The sequence below is a fragment of the Lupinus angustifolius genome, chromosome LG12 (assembly GCF_001865875.1).
Source record: "Lupinus angustifolius cultivar Tanjil chromosome LG12, LupAngTanjil_v1.0, whole genome shotgun sequence".
In the NCBI taxonomy this organism is placed as follows: domain Eukaryota; kingdom Viridiplantae; phylum Streptophyta; class Magnoliopsida; order Fabales; family Fabaceae; genus Lupinus; species Lupinus angustifolius.
The window spans coordinates 12558327-12578436 of NC_032020.1; the positions used below are offsets into that span (position 1 = coordinate 12558327).

The 20110-nt window shown below is 29.7% G+C and overlaps 2 protein-coding genes across 2 annotated transcripts; one reads left to right on the forward strand and one right to left on the reverse strand.

The window, feature by feature from the left end:
• LOC109361747 (glucan endo-1,3-beta-glucosidase 13-like) lies at positions 1398 to 4444 on the reverse strand. The gene is made up of 4 exons (XM_019607288.1): positions 4202 to 4444; positions 2640 to 2978; positions 1950 to 1980; positions 1398 to 1674 (listed from the first exon to the last, which is right to left on the reverse strand). Exons 1-4 carry the CDS (start codon positions 4254 to 4256, stop codon positions 1560 to 1562), a joined length of 540 nt encoding a protein of 179 aa, XP_019462833.1. The 5' UTR covers positions 4257 to 4444; the 3' UTR covers positions 1398 to 1559.
• On the forward strand, positions 14599 to 16510 carry LOC109361707 (protein kinase PINOID-like). Its single transcript, XM_019607234.1, has 2 exons — positions 14599 to 15400; positions 15637 to 16510. Exons 1-2 carry the CDS (start codon positions 14811 to 14813, stop codon positions 16427 to 16429), a joined length of 1383 nt encoding a protein of 460 aa, XP_019462779.1. The 5' UTR covers positions 14599 to 14810; the 3' UTR covers positions 16430 to 16510.

Below are 20110 nucleotides of genomic sequence, written 5' to 3' on the forward strand. Positions count from 1 at the left end.
TATAAAGAGATTCACTTACTCCAAGAGTAAGTTTGAACAACTTATTTCACATATTAGCCATCAATTTTAGAGAAATTCAATGATTTGAATTAGTGAGTAGATCTATATCATCAGATTTTCCTAAAATTGATGGCTAAACCTAAGATGTGGAATATGTGGATCCCTATATATATATATTAGTAATTCATAATGTTATATTGTTAATTCGTAAATAAAATATAATTAATATGTTGTTAAACAGTATGTTATATTGTTAAGTAATGATGTGATGTTATGTTGTTAATTGATATGTGTAATAAAATATTATATTTATTAAACAATTCTTATTAAATCAATTTTACGTCATAATGTTGAAGTAGTTAATTTAAAATGAGTTTAAAACTTTAAATTATTTTTTATAATTTTTTCTCTTATTGATTACCTAAATAACATATAAGATTGTAGTAAACAAATATAAAATTATATAAATTACTATAAATTATTTTTAATTTGTGGGACCTGCAGATCCGTTGAATACCTAGAGAGTCATAGATATCAACATAGGTCTGGGGCAGATCTAGGTAATGCAATACTCAAATCCAATCAAACTTGTTACCATCCCTATGTGGGACTGAGTCAAATAAACTCATTGCTAGGTAGTCTTTAATATCATTACTATATTCTAGATTTGAGTTCGGCTTTCGGGCCGACCATAGGTTCAAAGTGGGCAAAACCAAATCTGTTGGGCATGTCATTTTGTTAACTATGCTTACGACTATATATTGAATTTTCACACCCCACAATTAAAGGTTTACACCACACTTTTTTGTAAAAATACCAAATCGCCATTGGAGCTAAATACTATTAGAGAATGTATATCATTGGCTAACAAATATTTCATTGTATTCACACATTACTTTATAATATTTTATTTTTTCTCATAGATTAAGAGCATCATTACCTTCTTTTTTTTTTTACTGTGAACCATCATATATTCTAAATGAGTCCTACAATCTACTTCTGGTATTAATTTTCTAACATGTTCTTATTCTCTCATACTTAAATACATTATTCATCAATCATTTATATTACTTATATTTAAAATTCAATAACAATTAAATATGAATAGTGAAGGATATAATATAAAAAACACCGTACCCTCTTAACAATTTATTAGTATTAAGGTGGTACACAAAAAATAGGGTTAAGGTGCCATTTCCTAATATGGAATTACGGAAAGTAGCCCCTAATGCTAATATAAACTAAGAAACCTTAGGGCAAAAAATACGAGAAGCTAGTTAATAGGACATCGGGCAAGTTAAAAAGAGAGTGATTCTTAGGTCCATTATTAAAGTAGGGGTAGGGTATTATCTAGATAATATTTGTAACAAGAGGAACCAACAATTTACAAATTATCTATCTAGGAAAAGAGATTTGTATCCAATTAGAGATTCTTGTCTTGGCCCAACATGGAAGCTAAGAATAACTTAGCACCAAAAGGAAGATAATTACAAAAATGCTAACAAAAGTACACCTTGCTACCTTCCTCTAATTCCATATTCAATTTTGTCCATAATCATTCAATGACCATAGTTACATCCAAAATATGATATCATTATCAAAGTGGCTAGTTTCCACCAGATGAAGCTTTGGTTATGCTTTCTCAATGAGGATGGAGCAGAAGAAACTACAGATCTAGCACATGAGAAAGAGTAATTTTGTAAATTTAATTTAATAAAATATATGCAGGCAGATTTTTTTCAATTTTGATAATCTAAAGAGAAAAGATATATGTACTGACAGTATAATAATTTTTATACTGTCAATGCATATTTGTCATTCATTTTTAATAATCATTAACTCTTAAATATAAATAATATAAATCAATGATAGATAATTATGTATTAACTTTTACACTAAATATATAGATATTACAATTTAATCTAATTAAACAATGACACAACACATACCCTGATGTAGAATAGACGCATTTCCCATGGCCTGCAATGAAAATAAACATAAAAGTTCAGTGTAAATTAATAGTTAAGAATTAAGTAATTCATATTGAAAGACTAAGATTAAAATTTCAAAAAGGAAGAATAACTTGTTTTGTAAGAAAATAGGCTTCCATTGTTGAGTAACCTCCAAATAACCAAAAAAAAAAGTAAAAGAAAATATAAAATAACATAAGAAAAACAGATTCCATTGCCAGATACATATACAAACTTATTTATGAAGAAAAAATGTGTCTAATTTAATTTTATGTCAGACTTGTCTGCACTTATTTTTCATAAAGCTTCCAACAAATAATGCGTTAAATGTACTACTCTCTATGACATAAGGAACTATGCTTTACGAAAAGAAATATGTCCAATATAATTTCAAAGAATATATGTACTTTAGATTATTTTATTCATACATATAGACTCATCAAGCTAAATGCCAAAAGCCACATAACATTTTTGCACAACAAAAGAATATTTATTACATATTATATAATCAAAACGAGACTCATCACCATTATTTATAAATGAACTCATCACCATTATTTATAAATGAACTCATCTCAAAACTAATTAACAATAATATAATTAGTCTAACGAACTTAGGAGAACGAGTGAGACTTACTTCTGAACCGTAACACTTATATTTGAACTTACTTGGATTATTTTTAGTGACAGTAGCAGTCCCTCCAAAATTGCAAGCAATATCAGAATTCCCATTAGCCTGATAGTAAGTGTTGAAAGCAAAGGATGCATGAGAAACAAGTGTGTCTGGTTCATAACATGGTCCACCAACTTTGATAGCAGTGCAATCTGTCATTCCAAGTCCACAAGCCCAGTCTAATGCATTTTGCAAGTCAGTTTGGGAAACACCAGCAAGGGCCACACACCATGTTGTGCCATCAATGAATGTAGTGTTTCCTTCTGGAGGTGAAAATGTTTGGACTGGAATTGCAGTTTCTTCCTTCTCTTGCACCACTATTCCTCTTGCCATGGCTAAGTAATTTATTGCATGGAATGTAGAAGAAGAAAAACATAATTACCACCAGCACAATCATTCAATGATTTTATAATTTCTATTTCATGAAAATAATATGATATAGCATCAATTTATGATTACATAAAATGATATTCTCACACTAATTTAGCACACACCACTATCACAATTATTTTATAACCGCTGATATAAAAACACTAATAAATGAACACTTTCTACTATGAGTGTTAAACCACACCAGTGCTACCTATAGTCCATCAATAAACAACACGTGGAAAGGAGAATTGAATAAAAACAAGTGGAACGTTACTTTAGTTATGTTCAAGATACATGAAATTTTAATTATTTGGAGACTGGCATGGAAGAAGCAAAGTATGTTACCAGCATTGCTCTTTTCCTTCTTTTTTCTCTGCCCTTTCATTTACCACCCCAAAACATTTGCTCGTTTTGCTCATCAAAATTATTAGTGGGTTCAGGGTTTTAAGATCAACCAAGAATCAAGGTTACAAGTCATGCCTCAAATGAGACAAAATAAGTATTTCATCAAAATACTATACAATGTGACTCAACACATGTTTAAAAGAACACCGTTTCCATTTGAACTTGTTCACAAGACTACAAGGTGAAAATTAGAGGTTGGAAAGTTTTGGAGGATTTTTTTTTCTAGTTGTACCCCACTTGGCAAGAAAATACAAATATAAGCTTTAACCATGCTTCCTAGCTATGGTTTTTTTAGTTAAGACTCAGTACTCATTTTTCTGTCAAATAAAGATTAACATCAGTCACAATCACACCATTTTGCCTCAATGGGAAACAAAACAAAACATAACTATTTTTAAACTAATAAGTTCACACAAAATAGAACTTACTCAAAATTAAGTGCTGCAATGATTCAAGTTTAAAAGAAAGAAACAAGTTCTACTGACTAGTTAGCAAGTGACAGAGAAAATAAGATCTGCTGAACTGAACAAGTCTTATGCAAATGTTGTCCTAAAATGTAGCATAGTTACACAGCAAGAAACTCTAGAGCCTAAACTCAACACTTTATAGAAGGGGAAACACCAACTTAACTATCCTTTGATTAATTTAATACTCAGAAAATAATCATAGAAAATAGAGCAAATAACAAGAGGCATACTCAGATATAGTTTGCCATGAAAGACAACATATATAAGCATGTATAAGTTGGTATGAACAAGGAGGAGAAAGAAAGCATACATACCCAGATAACATTCCACAAAAACCAGGCACCAAAAAATCCATATTTTCTTTCTCATTGTTCTAACTTCTAACTTCAAGTAATGACTTGTTCCAAAGTATGTAACTTAATATATTAACTTTTAGCTCTCTCTCTCTTTCTCTCTCTCTCTTTCTTCAGAATAGGAAAGCAGGAATGCAATAATAAGTACTATATTAACAGTATTAGTGTTAATGGAATCGGCAGTTCCTTGAGGGGGAATTATTTTCTTTTGCACTTTTTTATGTTTGTTTTGAATGGAAATGCATAGTTCTGAAGCAAGTACTATCTTTGGCAGACTGCATCGGTGGATTCATTTGAGCCTTTTCACGGTCACCTAGCTATAAAAGGTGGTAGTGTGTCCATCATGTTTAAGACAACCTTTATTTTATATTATATATATACATATGAACACTCATTTTTTTGTCCAGCCCTAAAAAAATCCAAAACGTTTTAAACAAAATTAGTAAAATGACTTTACTTAATTTTAATGAATAAAAATAATTATGAAGTTTTTATAATTAATTAAATCAGAGAAATTAAAAAAAAATACTTGCAACATCTTTCTAGAAGCTTCATTTTAGAGAAATGTAAACAAGACAAAATATAACAAATAATAATACTAAATTTATGTTGATAAGTATTATAAATCTAGGTGATTGGGTTAGCTAAAAATTCAAAAATAATAAAAATAAGAAAAAGAATTAAATTAAAATAGACCATAAAAACCCTATAATCATTTTTCTAAAAAAAGGGATTAACATTATATTTCATTATTATTTAATTTTTATTTTCTTGAATTTTATTATAAAATAAATAAAAGATAATTAAAAATATTTTTTATTAATTTTTATAATTAAATTCGAATTTATAAAATAAATATGATAAGTGACATATTCTAAATATCCATTTTAAATTCCAAATAAACAAAAAATAAATTTTTATTTTTATTTTTCTCAGAAATATAATTTTAAAAAAATTAAAACATATTCACATATAATTATTTATTATTTTTTCGGAATTTATAGAATATAGAAAGTAATTAAAATATATTTAATTAGATTTTTCAAAACAAAAAAAAAACACCAAATTAAATATGACTTGGTGGGTGGTTTAGATCCCACAGAAAAAGGGGGAAGTGGGCTATCAAAATAATTTTTTATTTAGCAATTGTTTAGGGATTAAGTGGTTATTAGTTTAGTATAAATAGGGTTATTAGAATTAGGTTTGGGGCTTTTGCTTTTTTTTTTTTCTTCTTTGGGGGTTCCAAAAAAAAGTTCCATAAATTCGCTCTGATCCGGTGTAAGTGAAACCACTGGAAGAACCGTGCACTCGTCCCACAAGCCACTAGACTAGTCTTCATCATGTTGCTTCTATAGACCAGAAACTAGAGCCAATCCGCACTTGACACGCATGCGGGTCTACGCTTGCACGCATAGACGCGTGCACATTGAAGTGAGGCACCTCTACCCAGAATTTATGTCGTGCTTATTGCCAGGACCGTGCACCCGCAAATCTCCTCCATTCATATGAGGGTGTAAATGTCAGCTCACACGCGCCACCACACGGAATCAACACTCCTTCTGCACTGATCCAGTACAGCCAAGTCACCGTGAGACCAATGCATCCATCCTCTCCAGCCAACTACAGACCCACAAGTGGCGCACGTCCAAGTCAACCACTCTAGCTTCTACACGTGGACAACGTCGGTAATCCTCATCCGCGTAGGATCACAGCCCTAATAGGTTTGTTATTTTTCTCTATTTTGTTTATATTTGTATGAATTTATGCAATTCAGCCATAATTCTTTAGTAAATAATTTTTTACACCTTTTTAAATATAACTCAGAAACTCAATGACATAAATAAAACATGACAACGAGTACTTTTCAAAATAAAAAATAATTTTGAGAATTAATCAAAGATGAAGAGAAGGTTGCCCTAAAGGAATCTTTCTTCTCAAATCATCTTCGAAAGGTCGCGTTACGCCGTTTCTTGTCAACCGATTAAATCTAAAAATCGATTAAATTCTATTTTCTTAATTAATTAAATGACAAAAAATAATCAAATAAAAACTTTCTTCACCAATAAATAAACATGCAAAATAAACATTTTTGACTAAAAAATATACATTTTTTAATTAAAATACACTCAACCAATAAACTTTTTTCTACTTAAAGAACTACGTAAACCTTGATTCCCTTAATAGAGATACGTAGGACCAGGGTCAATCTTGTCAGACTTAACTAAAAAAATAGTTTCGATCATTTAAATTAATTAATTAACCAAATAATTTAATAATAATAATAACGTCATATATTCTAATGAAGGGTACCGTTTAAAGCGGACGAGTAGGGTGCTAATACCTTCCCTACCTTGTAACCGACTCCCCAACCTATATATCAAAAATCCAAAAGCCCAAGGCAACTGGCCTTAAAAGATTTTTCTACATTTTTAACTATAAAATGTAGTGGCGACTCTAAACAAAGTCATACAGCCGAAAATTGGGACACGACAATATGTTTGTGTATAATATTGCTGAAAGTAAAATATGATCTTATTTGATATGAAAATAAAATAATTTTGATTTAGGTAAATTAAGTTTTGTATATAAAAGTCTCTATATCATGATTGTAAATGATAAAAGGGACCATACCAATGAAAATGCCTTCATAGCCTGATTTTTTTGGGCAGATAGTGCAAATAAGTTTCATACAGTTGAGTTTATTCAAGTATGAAGTTTCACATTAAATATGAGTGCTAAAGTGAAACACATTATAAGTAAAAAAACTCATAGTAATGACTTAAAGTTTTGGTTAAAGACGTGATGTTTCACTTGTGACTCTATATTCTTCTCATACCTCAGTAATAATGGAACTCTTCGGTTGTTGGAAATTCCCCAGTTGCAGTCCGGTCTAACAAGTGATATCAGAGCCGATAGTTCGACGGGAACATTGTGGATTTAAGGGGAAGCAGACCAGAAAGTGTGTGGTACCCACATTTAAGGGGTAACTTGTTTGATTTATTTAAGTTTGAAGTCTCACATTGGATATAAGAGAAAACATGAAAAAAATTACAAGTGAAAAAGTTTATAAATAAAAAATGTTCATGGAAAAAACGTCTAAAGGTTTTGGTTCAAGACGTGTGTCTTACTTATGACTATTTACTCTTCCTATACCCTGATAACAATGAAACTCTCCGGTAGTTGGAGGCTCCTCGGTCACAGTCTAGTCCAACAAGTTGTATTAGGCTGGAACATTATGGACTTAAGGGGAAGTAGATCGGAGAGTGTGTGATACTCACACTTAAGGGGAAGATTGTTGGGTTTATTTGAAGTCCCAAATTGGATATGAGAGGAAAAGTGAAAAACTCTATAAGTAGAAAAAACTCATGGAATAATGCCTTAAAGTTTTGGTTCAAAACATGGTGTTGTATTTCTTCTTTCTTTCCATGCTCCGGTTATAATGGAACTCTCCGATGATTTTCGACTTCTCAGTTGCAATTTGGTTCAATATACACATTTACCTATTTAGCCCGCCCATTTATCCGTCATGAGCATTTCTATTGGTTAATGCAAGCAATTTAATAATATTTTTTAAATAAGTTATAATGTAATACAATCTTTAATGATTCACAAAATTATAATATAATGTTATATTTAATTATTCATAAATGTTTGTGAGTCACTTTCATACTCACCAATCCATTTTAAAACGGGCCGGAAGTGTAATTTGTCTCTTAAGATAATACGTACTTGCTCGAGCACGTTTAAATTTTGTGGGCGTTTATGAGTATAGACAAAATGAGTCAGACGATCCATTGTGTCATCTCTATAGTAGATGAATTGTGGGGAGTTTCCTTCTTGAATATGGTGTTATCCTACATAGATGACTAAATTGTTTATATTCTCCAAATTTGCATTAAACATTTTAAAAACAGAATTTATACTTCAAAATAATTTTTATCTAATGATCCACATTTAATAAGTTATAATTCCATGAAGTCAATATATTTAAATCTTTTAATTTTGTGTTAAGGCTTACCATCTTAGATTAAATTGTGTATATAAAACATGATTATATTTAATTCATGTAGGAAAGTAAATTCTTTAATATATACATTTATCCGCTGATAATCAGAGATTAATCCATTTTAAAACATAAAGTATTTTCCATTAGTTTCTTTCTATCAGTCTTCAGTCCACACAAAAATCACAAATTTAATAACGATTTACATGAGTTGAAAAATGGATTAAAAAAAAACTATCGACCCATGTGTTTATCAATTTTTGTGGCTCTCACGTAATTGTAATATGTTATATTCTATCTAAGGAGGGTTTCTTTCCCAGTAAAATTTGCTTACACTCCATCTTGGTTTTTTCTGTTACTTTTATGAAATGAATTGTAATTTTTTTTTGTGTGGATGAAAGTAACGTTTGAGTGTAAATGAAAACTCATTAAGCCGATAATCTATTTAAGCATATTCTCCTTTATTCTATTATTTTGTTTCATTTATCAACCATTCATGCATGTCACCCTATGTTTATTTTGGGATATTGGACCCGTTTGATTGGGTTACTACATGGCCCATGTTTTCCAATTACTATCGTGAGCCCAAACTTTGGGACAACATACAACAATTTAATTACATTGGATAAAGTTTTGCCTATGATAAAGGAACAAAAATTTCCAAAAACAATATGTATCTATGTTTCTAGATAATCAAACTATATCAATTAATATGAAAATGTTACTTTATTTTTAATTAAGTGATACTTTTAATTGAACCTGAAACAAATGAAATGAGACACATGACTTCTATTCATGATCAAGCGGGTGAACAATTCAAAAATAAGATTTTTTTGAATTGTTTTATGGAGAGAATTTCGTCTAATATCAAACTCAATTTAACAACCAAACAAGTGGTAAGAGTGTTTGTGCTATCTCATTCCTTAGTTTTTAGCAAATCAAACGTATCACTGGAACACAAACAAATAAATAGTTTTTTACGTGGTAAGAGTGTTTGTGCTACCTTATTCTTAGTTTTTAGCAAATCAAACGTATCACTGAAACACAAAAAAATAAAATAGTTTTTTACGTGTAAAATATGTCATTGAATACTATCAGAATATGTTGAAACTTGAAATATATCATCTTCAAAAACAAAATGTTGAAACACAGAGTACTTGGAAAAGCCTAACGAGCCTCTAACACTGTAAAAGTAAAATAGTAAACAAAAAAGTCTTGAGCCTATAAAAGTAATCTAGTAAGCAAAAAAGTCGTATTAACATTAGATTAGATACGGCGTCTAATTGAAAAAATAATGTGTATCTAACATATTCCGAAAATCTATGCTATAAAGAAGATTAAAGCCATAAGAACCGGTTGACTAATTTAATGTGATATCCAAGTTAAAAAATCTGGCAGGGAAAAGCACCATGAAGAATCACCATCCTTAATAATCACATGATTAAATCTGGATTATTGAGGTTTAATATCATTATCATATGGTGAGACAAAATATGTAGTTAGATGAACAACCACTAATAGACCAAATTTTATATTAATAAGTGAAAGAAAACATAGAAACAGTGTACAACAATTTGGGAACATATGGCGTGAACATCATATTATTATGGTACCGAGGAAGAGGAACTGAGATTCCAGATCAAATTTTATATATCTGAGTTGTTCTTGATGCAGCCATTATGTTTAATGTTTTATTAATGGATTTGATCGATGTTCATACATATAACTATGGTGTAATTAAAGAATTATTATAGTTTGACAAGAGAATACGTAAAGAACATGAACGATGCAATTTTTTATTTTTAATTACTTTAACTAAGTTGTTGGCATGATGTCATTGTTTAAAACTAATGCTATTTTATGTTAGAGTAGAGATTAGTTGCTGCCTAATGTGACATTTTTTGTCCTATTGTCGGCCTATCAATATAGCGGGAATATTGGTGGCTGTTTTCTTTCTTTTATTTCATTCATAAACGGTGCTTCATTTGAATTTTTTTAATATTTTGGATTTGTCATTTATAATATTATTTGCTTATGTTGTCCTAATATTCATGGGAGCGATACTTATTGGGAGGAGCGATCACGAACCTTGAAAATAATTAATTCCTTACTTATAAAGTAAAAAATATCATTAATAGTACTAAAAAAATATTCTAAACAAAATTGGTAATAATATAAATAATATTGTTACAATATTTTATTGTTAGGAAAGCCCTTTTTTCCTTTCTTTTTCTTTTAATTTTAACTTCTTTTTCTTTTGGGATAGAGTTTTTTTAAGTTACTTTTACACATCATCTTCTTCTGTTATTTTGTTCAATGAAAAATAAAATATTCAATTTATTCTTCATGTCTACGGATAAATAGTTCACTACTTCACAACGATCCACATTATCACTGCGCCATAATTTTACTAGAACTAGTAATTAGATTGGAATCTTTTACACAATATAATGTCACTCATGAACTCTCTTTTCATTTGATATGAGTGCGGAAAAAGTATACATCTACTATCACATAAAAGTGTATTACTCATAAGTCTTTACTTGTGATTAGTTGAAAAAATAATTAATCATTAAAATTTAAATTTAAATATATATTTTTTAACTAATCATAAATAATAATACATGAATTGACACAATTTGTGAGATAAGATATATGTTCTAGAAATGCTAATTTGATACGGACTGTAATCTTTTTCATTATTTTTAATGTATTTCCTATCTTCAACCTTTTCAACTTTTGATTTTTTAATATTATTTCATATCTTTACATATTTTAGAAATTTAATACATATTAATATTTTAGTTTTCAAGCATGTTAGTATTTATTATTGTTCAATTTCACCTCATATTTTTTCATTTATTTTTAATTTAACTCCCAATATGTAAAAATGAAATTATTTTAATCAAATTATATTCAATATCCATATTATTTATTAACTTTTTAATTAAGTGTATAATTTTAACCATCCAAAGTTTTGTATGGAAGGGAGTAAATGGTCATTGTAACTCAACAATTAGCAAAGCTGTTTTTGTTTTTTGTTTCTATTTTTTAATTATGTTATGCATAGCCGTAAATTAACAAATTGAAATGTGACAATAAGTCTAGCAAAACTTCATCTCAGTCTATCTCAATCTATAAACATCTAATCTCCAATTAAAAAAAAAATTGGAAAATTTGTTATGTTTCATTTAGTGGGTGAAGAAAGTAAGAAGAGATAAATATGTAGGATAATAGAAAGTAAAAAGAGAGAAATATAATAGAATTTAGTGTTGTTTGATTGTATAGAAAAAAAGAGAAAAAAATGATTTTACTTCACTCACTCTTACCTTTATAAGAATTTGTTGTCTCAAATTATATCCTAAATCATGTCATGTTTCAGTAAACACATATCATGTCAATTAAAAAAATAGAATTTTTATTATTTTTTGTTTTTACTTCAATATTATTGATCCACAGTTTGAGAAACATATCATGATCCTTCTTGGCCTCCCTTTTTCCCCTTGTTTTAGAAAATAAAGAAATTTGTTGGGGCCCCATCATTTTCATTATCTCTCCTTAAACTCTTCCCCAAAACAAGTGAGAGAATATATCATTTCTCTTCGACTTGTCTCATCTCATTCTCTTTCTCTTTATTTCTACTCTTCCAAGTTCCAAAGGAGGGCTTAGTCAATGCATTTTATTCTCATGCTTAGTTGATCCATTTGTCTCAATGTATTTTCAAAAAATAATTGTAGGAATACCTCAATGAAGGAAAAGTTTGAATGAAGTGAAAAGTAAAATGTTAAATATATTAAGATATAAGTCTCGACTACTTGAAAAATGTGAAAATTTTGAATTTACTAACTTGCCACTTGATCATCAACAAGAATTAGAGTTTATATTTTTTAATAATGATGGAGAAGAAAGGGATAAATGTTTTAGGCAATACAAAAATACAAGATGATTCGTTTATTTTTGTGTGGTATTTTTTGTAAAGAGAGAAATACAGTGAAAATGACGTTTCTTAATATATTTTTATGAAACTTATTACTATAGAAAACATGCAAAAATTGATTCCCATCTCATATTTATTTTTATTAACCGTATATATACAAATATCTTTTATATACATTATCGTGTTCTTGTATTCTATATTTTTTGAACGATGTTCATGTCAAAGTGTGAATGTTTATCTCTGGGTTGATGTTGAGTAATGCATAGGTTGAGTCAAATGTTGTTACATTCATTAGGTGTTTAGGAGTGAGCTCAATTATATAAATGTAGAGAACCTTTAAATTTATTCATATTAAATAAATAATAAATGATCAAGTTGACGAAGTGAATCAATTGAGTTAAATAATTTATGAATTTCTGACAAATTAAACCAATTGAATTGGCTAGCTAGTTGAACCAAATATTTCACAAATTCCAATTGAGTCACGTTTAGACTAAAAAAATAGTTCATATCAAAATCGAGTTAAATTTCAAACTGAACTAATTATGAATGAGCTAAAATAGATAAAATTTAATTTGACCGGTTTAAACTTATTTCCAACCCTAATCAATATAGAAATATAGTAACTCATCTTGCTTATGCAAAAACCATTAAAAAAATTACTGTAATTAGTAGAGTATAAAAGCAAGGTGACCTCAAAAGATACCATCTTTTCTGGGAGTAAATTTGGAGAAAAAAAATCTTGGATAGTATAAGAGATTTTTATATTATTATTATATTATTTATCATTCATATTTTTTTTATCATCGACTATAAATAAAAATAATAAAAATGAATTATAAATAATAAATAAAACTTGTATAAATTTTTATTCTACTACATAAATCTAAAATTTGCCAATCATATTTCAAAATATAATAGGATGTTAATAAAATAAAGTAACTAAAATATTGGCAAACAATAAATATTTGACCAATCCCAATACATGATTCAGAGTAAAAAGACTATAAATTTGGGCTGTCTTGAATAGGGTTGACCATTTCATAGTGAACAAGGATCGGCAAATATAAATTTTACATGTTTTCCAATGACAAAAAGATTATTATATTATATATTAAAAGATAAAAATGTCTTATTATATTATTGTTTCTTTTGCTTTTTTATAGTATTTGACAGGATATTTACTCTTTCTGAACACTCTTACAATGTCCGTTCCGTCATTTGATGCATTAAATACTACAACTTTCCAAAAAAGCTTCCTACACCTTACAGAACACGGGCCCTTCTTCAGTAATTTCACAAATAGCAATAAGTTTAGCATCACCCCTCTCCATACGTGCCACCCATCCTCATCATCCTAATGAATAGTGATTACTTGTCCTCATGTGTCTCGGTTCTTTGGAATAATCAAATATTATTACATGAATAAAAAAAATTAAAAAATAAAATGTACCAGTTTTATTTTATTTGTTAAAATTTTATTGATCTGGAATGTGAAATAGAATATTGAACAAGTGATTAGTATCTCATTCTAATAACTCAAAGACACTACCTTATTCTATACAAAAACAAATATTTGTCAACGCACACTAATCTATTCTATATATAAAACCAAAACTTGAAATAACTTCCTTAATGGTGTAATTTTCATTTCCTATTTTGCCCTTAACATTATTTAATTTTTACAAAAAAACTATATAATCCTAAGCAATCACCACCAATACATTAATTAACCACATATATCACCTTAAAAAACATTATCATAAACACACAAAAATATAATATAAAGTACATTGAACACAACAAATACATTCTAATTCAAAAATGAAATATATAAAAGTTGAATATGTCGTATCACACAATATTCACCAGCAGGCACGAAGTGCCTGTACACACTAGTAATAATAAAATAAATAATGAATGTTAATAAACATAACATATTTTTATTGATATGTAAGACTTTTTTTATAAATGATACGGATCAATATCTTAATCCTCTCTAACCAACTTTTGTATTTAGAGATGACAATAAAAATTAAACCCGTGAATACCCGTCTGAATTCAATTTGGATTTAATGAGGAAAACCTGAAGTGTTTAGGTTTAGATTCGAGTTCGGACTTAATATACTTGATACCATACTCTGAACCTGATTAATACATGTAAAACTACAAAATTAGACATAAATATATATATAAAACCTATATATATATTTGACATAATTTTAGAACATGTAAATATATAGAAATACATATTTTGAGCGAGTTCTCGTCAGATTTAGAGATGATAACATTATTTTTAACCCTACTTAATTTAAATTTAGATTTTGGATTTCACCCATACCTTACTTCGATCCACTCATTTGGGATTTCTACCGGTACCCCTATTCTCTCACTCTTCAAGTCTTCAGTGCTTCTCTCTCACGTGACAAACCCATTCTCTCTCTCTCTCTTCAAACTTATTTTACCTTCGCACTTGTTGTTGAAAGCATAAATACAACACAACCACCTTCCCATGCTCTTTAAAACATAACTCTCTTCATCCCTCTCAACCTTAAACTCTTTCAACCCAATAAATAGCTACTATTCTTCCACAATTATAAACCCTAACGCACAGTTTCAACTCTTTCACCATGTTAGAGAACAGTGGTGTACGTGATTCTGAACTGAGTGTTGAAACTGCAAACTCAACGCAGGACCGAAGCTCCATGAGCACCGATATCGACAGCATTTGCAGCACCAGCTTCACCCGTCTTTCCTTCGACCTCTTCCCCACTCCACCGTCGCCGGAGAGTGGTAGTAGTGTCTCTCTGAAACCTCACCGTTCCTCCGACTTCGTCAACTCCGCTACCTTCCGTCGCCGATGCAGCAAACTCACCTTCCGCGACTTCCATCTCCTCCGCCGCATCGGTCAAGGCGACATCGGCACCGTCTACCTCTGCCGCCTCCGCAACACCTTAGATGAAGAAGATGATGTGAGTAACCGCTTATACGCTATGAAGGTGGTGGACAAAAACGCCATCGCAATGAAGAAGAAAGCACAACGAGCAGAAACAGAGAGAAAGATTCTAAAGATGCTCGATCACCCTTTCCTACCTACGCTCTACGCTGAACTTGACGCCTCTAATTTCTCTTGCATTGTAATGGAGTTTTGTTCCGGTGGAGACCTCCATTCTCTGCGCCACAAACACCCTCACAACCGCTTCTCCCTAACCACCGCAAGGTAACTAACCTTAATAAAATCAAAACAGTTTCTATTTTATTTGCTTTTATTTTTAGACCATAAGGAAGACTTAAAAGCTATGATAATGGACTTAAAAGTAAGTGTCAAGTAATCGAACGGTAAAAATGGACACCTTTTATGAAAATGGATTACTCTAAAGTCTACCTCATCCTTTCATTTCCCCCCTTCTAAAACCTAACTAAAATTAAATTACCATTGTATTTTCTCTTTCTCAGATTTTATGCTGCCGAGGTATTATTGGCGTTGGAGTACCTTCACATGTTGGGAATCATTTATAGAGATCTAAAGCCAGAGAACGTGTTAGTCAGATCAGACGGTCACATCATGCTTTCTGATTTCGATCTTTCTTTCTGTTCAGATTCAATCCCAACCGTTCAATCTTCTGATTGCTTTCAAGATACACCTGCGTTACCCTACACTCGCCCACTTATTAACCCTTTCTCCTGCTTTTCCAACAAGGCTTTCCGCTCCCGCAAAGTTCAAACGGTTCAACCGGACCGGTTATTTGTCGCTGAACCGGTCGATGCTCGTTCATGCTCTTTCGTTGGGACACATGAATATGTCTCGCCGGAAGTTGCCGCAGGTGGGTCCCACGGCAATGCCGTGGATTGGTGGTCATTCGGTGTATTTATCTACGAGCTAATATACGGTCGTACACCGTTTGCGGCTCCATCGAACGAAGCTACGCTTAGAAACATTGTGAAGAAGCCTCTGACGTTCCCAACTGCCACGCCCTCGTCCGCGCTTGAGAGACACGCGCGGGACTTGATATCTCTGTTGCTTAACAAGGAGCCAGCTCAACGGCTAGGATCAAAGCGCGGCGCGGCTGAGGTGAAGAAGCACCCGTTTTTCAAGGGGATCAACATGGCGCTGATTCGCACGGTGACGCCGCCGGATGTGCCTGGCTTGAGAAGACGTAAAACGACGCCGTTGTGTAATGCAGAGGGTTTTGAAAGTAGTAGTATTAGAAAATTGACGTCAACGACGTCGTTTGATTATTACTTTTGAAAATACTAACAATCCATGGGTTTTGCCTTGTGTAGAATCCTTCATTAGAGGTCTATTATATATTTATTTATCTATATGGTATAATAAATATTAACATTGAAATTTTTATTGTTTTTATTTTCTATCGTTTCTTCTTTAATTTTTATGTATATATGTGAAATGGAGGAGTGAAAATAGTAGAAAAGTAGCTAGCTAAAAAATGAAGATAAAATCATTATAAATGTTACTGAATAATCCAACATTCATATTTAATTATTTTTTGAATAAAAACAATATCAATTAATATTATATAATGTATTGATTGTATATAAATTTTTATGTTGTGATATAAATATTAAAGAGAAAATGAAATGTGGGAAGTGGGATCATGTAGGCCCTTTTTGGTTGCCCTATGACGGCATATTATCATAGATAGGTTACTTTTAAAAGTTGAATATAGTTCTTTGTTTCCTCTTATGGAATGCTTAGGGGTAAGCACCATGAAAAAATGATACCAAAATTACTAAATATCGAAGATTCGTTGCTTAATTTCTCTTCTTCCTTTACACATAAACACTTATTGCCGACCAAAGAAAGAATATGTTATACTACTTGTCTATGCAGCCTAAGTCAATTATGCTGGGAATCGGAATTCGTTAACTAGAATAATGTTAAATGGTGTATAACTATTGCGTGATTTTTGTTGATTTAATTGCTATCGAAAGAAGAAATTATTTTTATACCTCAAATTAGGAGGAAAGGGTTTAGTTACAACTCATTATTGACGTTAAATTCAATGGAACCTAATTAGAGTAATTTTTTAGTTGCTTGTGCCTCAACATTGGGAACCAAGAAAAAACAGCATAAAGAAACGTGCACAGAATTGTTGGTAAGTAAATTCGTATGGTCATTTTTATAATACCTTTAAAGAGTTTTAGTTATATGTAGATTAATTTATTTTGTTAGTAATATATTTTTATACCAATCGATTAAAAGGAGAAAGTTAGTTGTTAATAGAGTGAAATCACAAGTAATTAGGAACAAAGTTAATGATATAATTATCCCCTCAATTAGTATGACATTACCTAAAATGTATAAAAACAAGAGTACATTGACACCCCATGAGTTTTAGTGAAATTACACAAATCACTAGTGCCGGATCTTGACCATAATTTTAGAGGGGGCGACATTATAATTTATACATAAATAACATATGAAATTATTAAAATATATATAATTTTTTAATGTAAAAATGAGTTATTCTTTCATGTTTAAATTCCCAAGTAACATGATAAAAATATAACATAATAAATCTATGAAGAAATTCCAAATATTCCTAAGCACAAATAAGTTCATTATCTCTTATAAACATTATATGTATTTTAAACTCAAAAGAATCGAGCATAAAGTTAGTTTTCCAATCCTTTCAAATAGAGAATCAAAATAATGTATGCTTGAGATTGATATAAATAATTTTTTAAGAGAAAATATATAAAGATAGAAATAACGAAATTAAGAATATCATACATAACAATGGATTAACCCAACTAAAATTAATTAATAAAAAAATAGTTCACTAACAAAGAATATCAACATCCGTGAATAAAATTTGATGTAAGAAACAAACAAATCATAAGTAATCATGTCATGACTTCATAGCCATATGATAATGTGTCATAAAAAAAGCAATTGAAGAAAACTGATTTATAAAGAGCAAATATGACATTTTTAAGGTGAACAAATAAATGAGTTTGAGTTGGAGAGTTATCTAAAACGATATGAGGGGAGGGAAATATGTCATGTGATACTAAAAAGAGTGAAACTTTATAAAGGATGAGAGTTTTAAAGAGAATATTGAATTTTTTTCTTGTCCAATAAGTCGTGTAGAAGTATTATTCTTTGAGAGAATAATATATGCACTAACAATGCACTAACAAGTCTAAATAATATACAAATCAATGTATCTTTATTATTTTTTGTTACAAAATCTATCAACAATTCTACAGAAATATTGTTTAAATAGCTATTATAATATAGTGTAACGAACCAAAAATAATAAAGAAATATTGACTCATATATTATTTGGACGTGTCTCCACAATATATCATGTTTTGTTTAACTTAATTGCATTTATCACATTTTTTGTTTAAAAGATTACACTTATTTCTTGTGCAGGGGTGATCAATGAAAGTTTAAAAATAGGGGAGGTTTGTGTAGGTGTAGAAGAGTGAGGAGTGGTTTGTGTAATTTCACTAAAACTCAGGTGGTGTCAGTATAAGTTACTCTAAAAACAATATGATAGCATATAAAGATGATTTTTTTAAGTATTACCATTGATAAAGAAAAACATGACAATATATAAAAGATGGGCTTTTGCTAACAATTTTTTATAGAGATGCTAACAAAACTCAAAACAGGAGTTTATGTTTCTCACCATTATTACTCTTATTTATAAAAAGAATAAAATATCTTATATAAGGAAATAATTTATCTCATCTAAATACTAAAATAATAAAATTATGGTAAGTGTTTTATTTAATATTTTCTATAATTTTTTTTAAAACTCAACAAAATAGTTAAATATCATATTTTTACTAGAGAAAATAAATTATCCTTTGTATGAAAATCTGATTTTGTAAAATAGTAACTGTCCGTGTGAGGTTATCTTACACTAACCAAGGATATCATTGAATTTTTTTGTTTCTAACATTTTTTATTGTTTTTCCTGTGGCAATTGTATAGTGATAAATTGTAATTAATAGAGTAAATTACACTGAAACCCCTAAGTTTTAGTGAAATTAAATCTCCCATATTTTTAAACTTTCATTACATTGACCACATCTGCATAAGAAATAAGTGTAATCTTTTAAACAAAAAATGTGATAAATGCAATTAAGCTAAACAAAACATGATATATTGTGGAGACATGTCGAAATAATATATGAGTCAATATTTCTTTATTATTTTTGGTTCGTTACACTATATTATAAGAGCGATTTAAATAATAATTATTTAGAATTGTTGATGCATTTTGTAACAAAAAATAATAAAGATACATTGATTTGTATATTATTTAGACTTGTCTACACAATATATCATGTTTTGTTTAACCGTTTAACTTAATTGCATTTATATATTTTTTGTTTTTTTTGTTTAAAAGATTACACTTCTTTCTTATGCAGGGGTGGTCAATGTAATTAAAGTTTAAAAATAGGGGAGGGTCGTGTAGGTGTAGAAAAGTGAGAGGTGGTTTGTGTAATTTCACTAAAACTCAGGGGTGTCAGTGTAATTTACTCTAATTAATATTATCTTGAGAAAAAAATTAAAATACTAAAAATGTCTCTAATATTCATTTAAATTGCAATAATCAGTTTTCTTTTCTTTTCTGCAGGTAGGTATTAATCATCAACCACAATACAAGAGTCCTAGAATCAATTTTATGGTAAAATGCTTTTTTGACACAGTAAGTCTTCTTGAGTCGTATTCTCTAGGCTTTTGGTGGATTTTATAAAACAGTTTTCATTTTTGATTAATTATCTCTAAGCTTTGACGAATTCCAATTTTTTGATGCGATCAGATTTCTAATTAATAAGCAATATCAAATGAGTATAAAATTATAATCTTACAATATTAAAAAAAAACAAAAGAAAAAACGTGAAATTTAATTGGACGTATGCTATTGTCATACACTACTTGCAACAA

Coding starts and splice junctions, on each gene's coding strand:
- LOC109361707 (XM_019607234.1), top strand. CDS start 14,811: ATGTTAGAGAACAGTGGTGTACGTGATTCTGAACTGAGTGTTGAAACT. Junction 15,401..15,636: donor TTCTCCCTAACCACCGCAAG/GTAACTAACCTT, acceptor TCTCTTTCTCAG/ATTTTATGCTGCCGAGGTAT.
- LOC109361747 (XM_019607288.1), bottom strand. CDS start 4,256: ATGAGAAAGAAAATATGGATTTTTTGGTGCCTGGTTTTTGTGGAATGT. Junction 2,979..4,201: donor TTTTGTGGAATGTTATCTGG/GTATGTATGCTT, acceptor TAAATTACTTAG/CCATGGCAAGAGGAATAGTG. Junction 1,675..1,949: donor TGCGTCTATTCTACATCAGG/GTATGTGTTGTG, acceptor CTCATGTGCTAG/ATCTGTAGTTTCTTCTGCTC.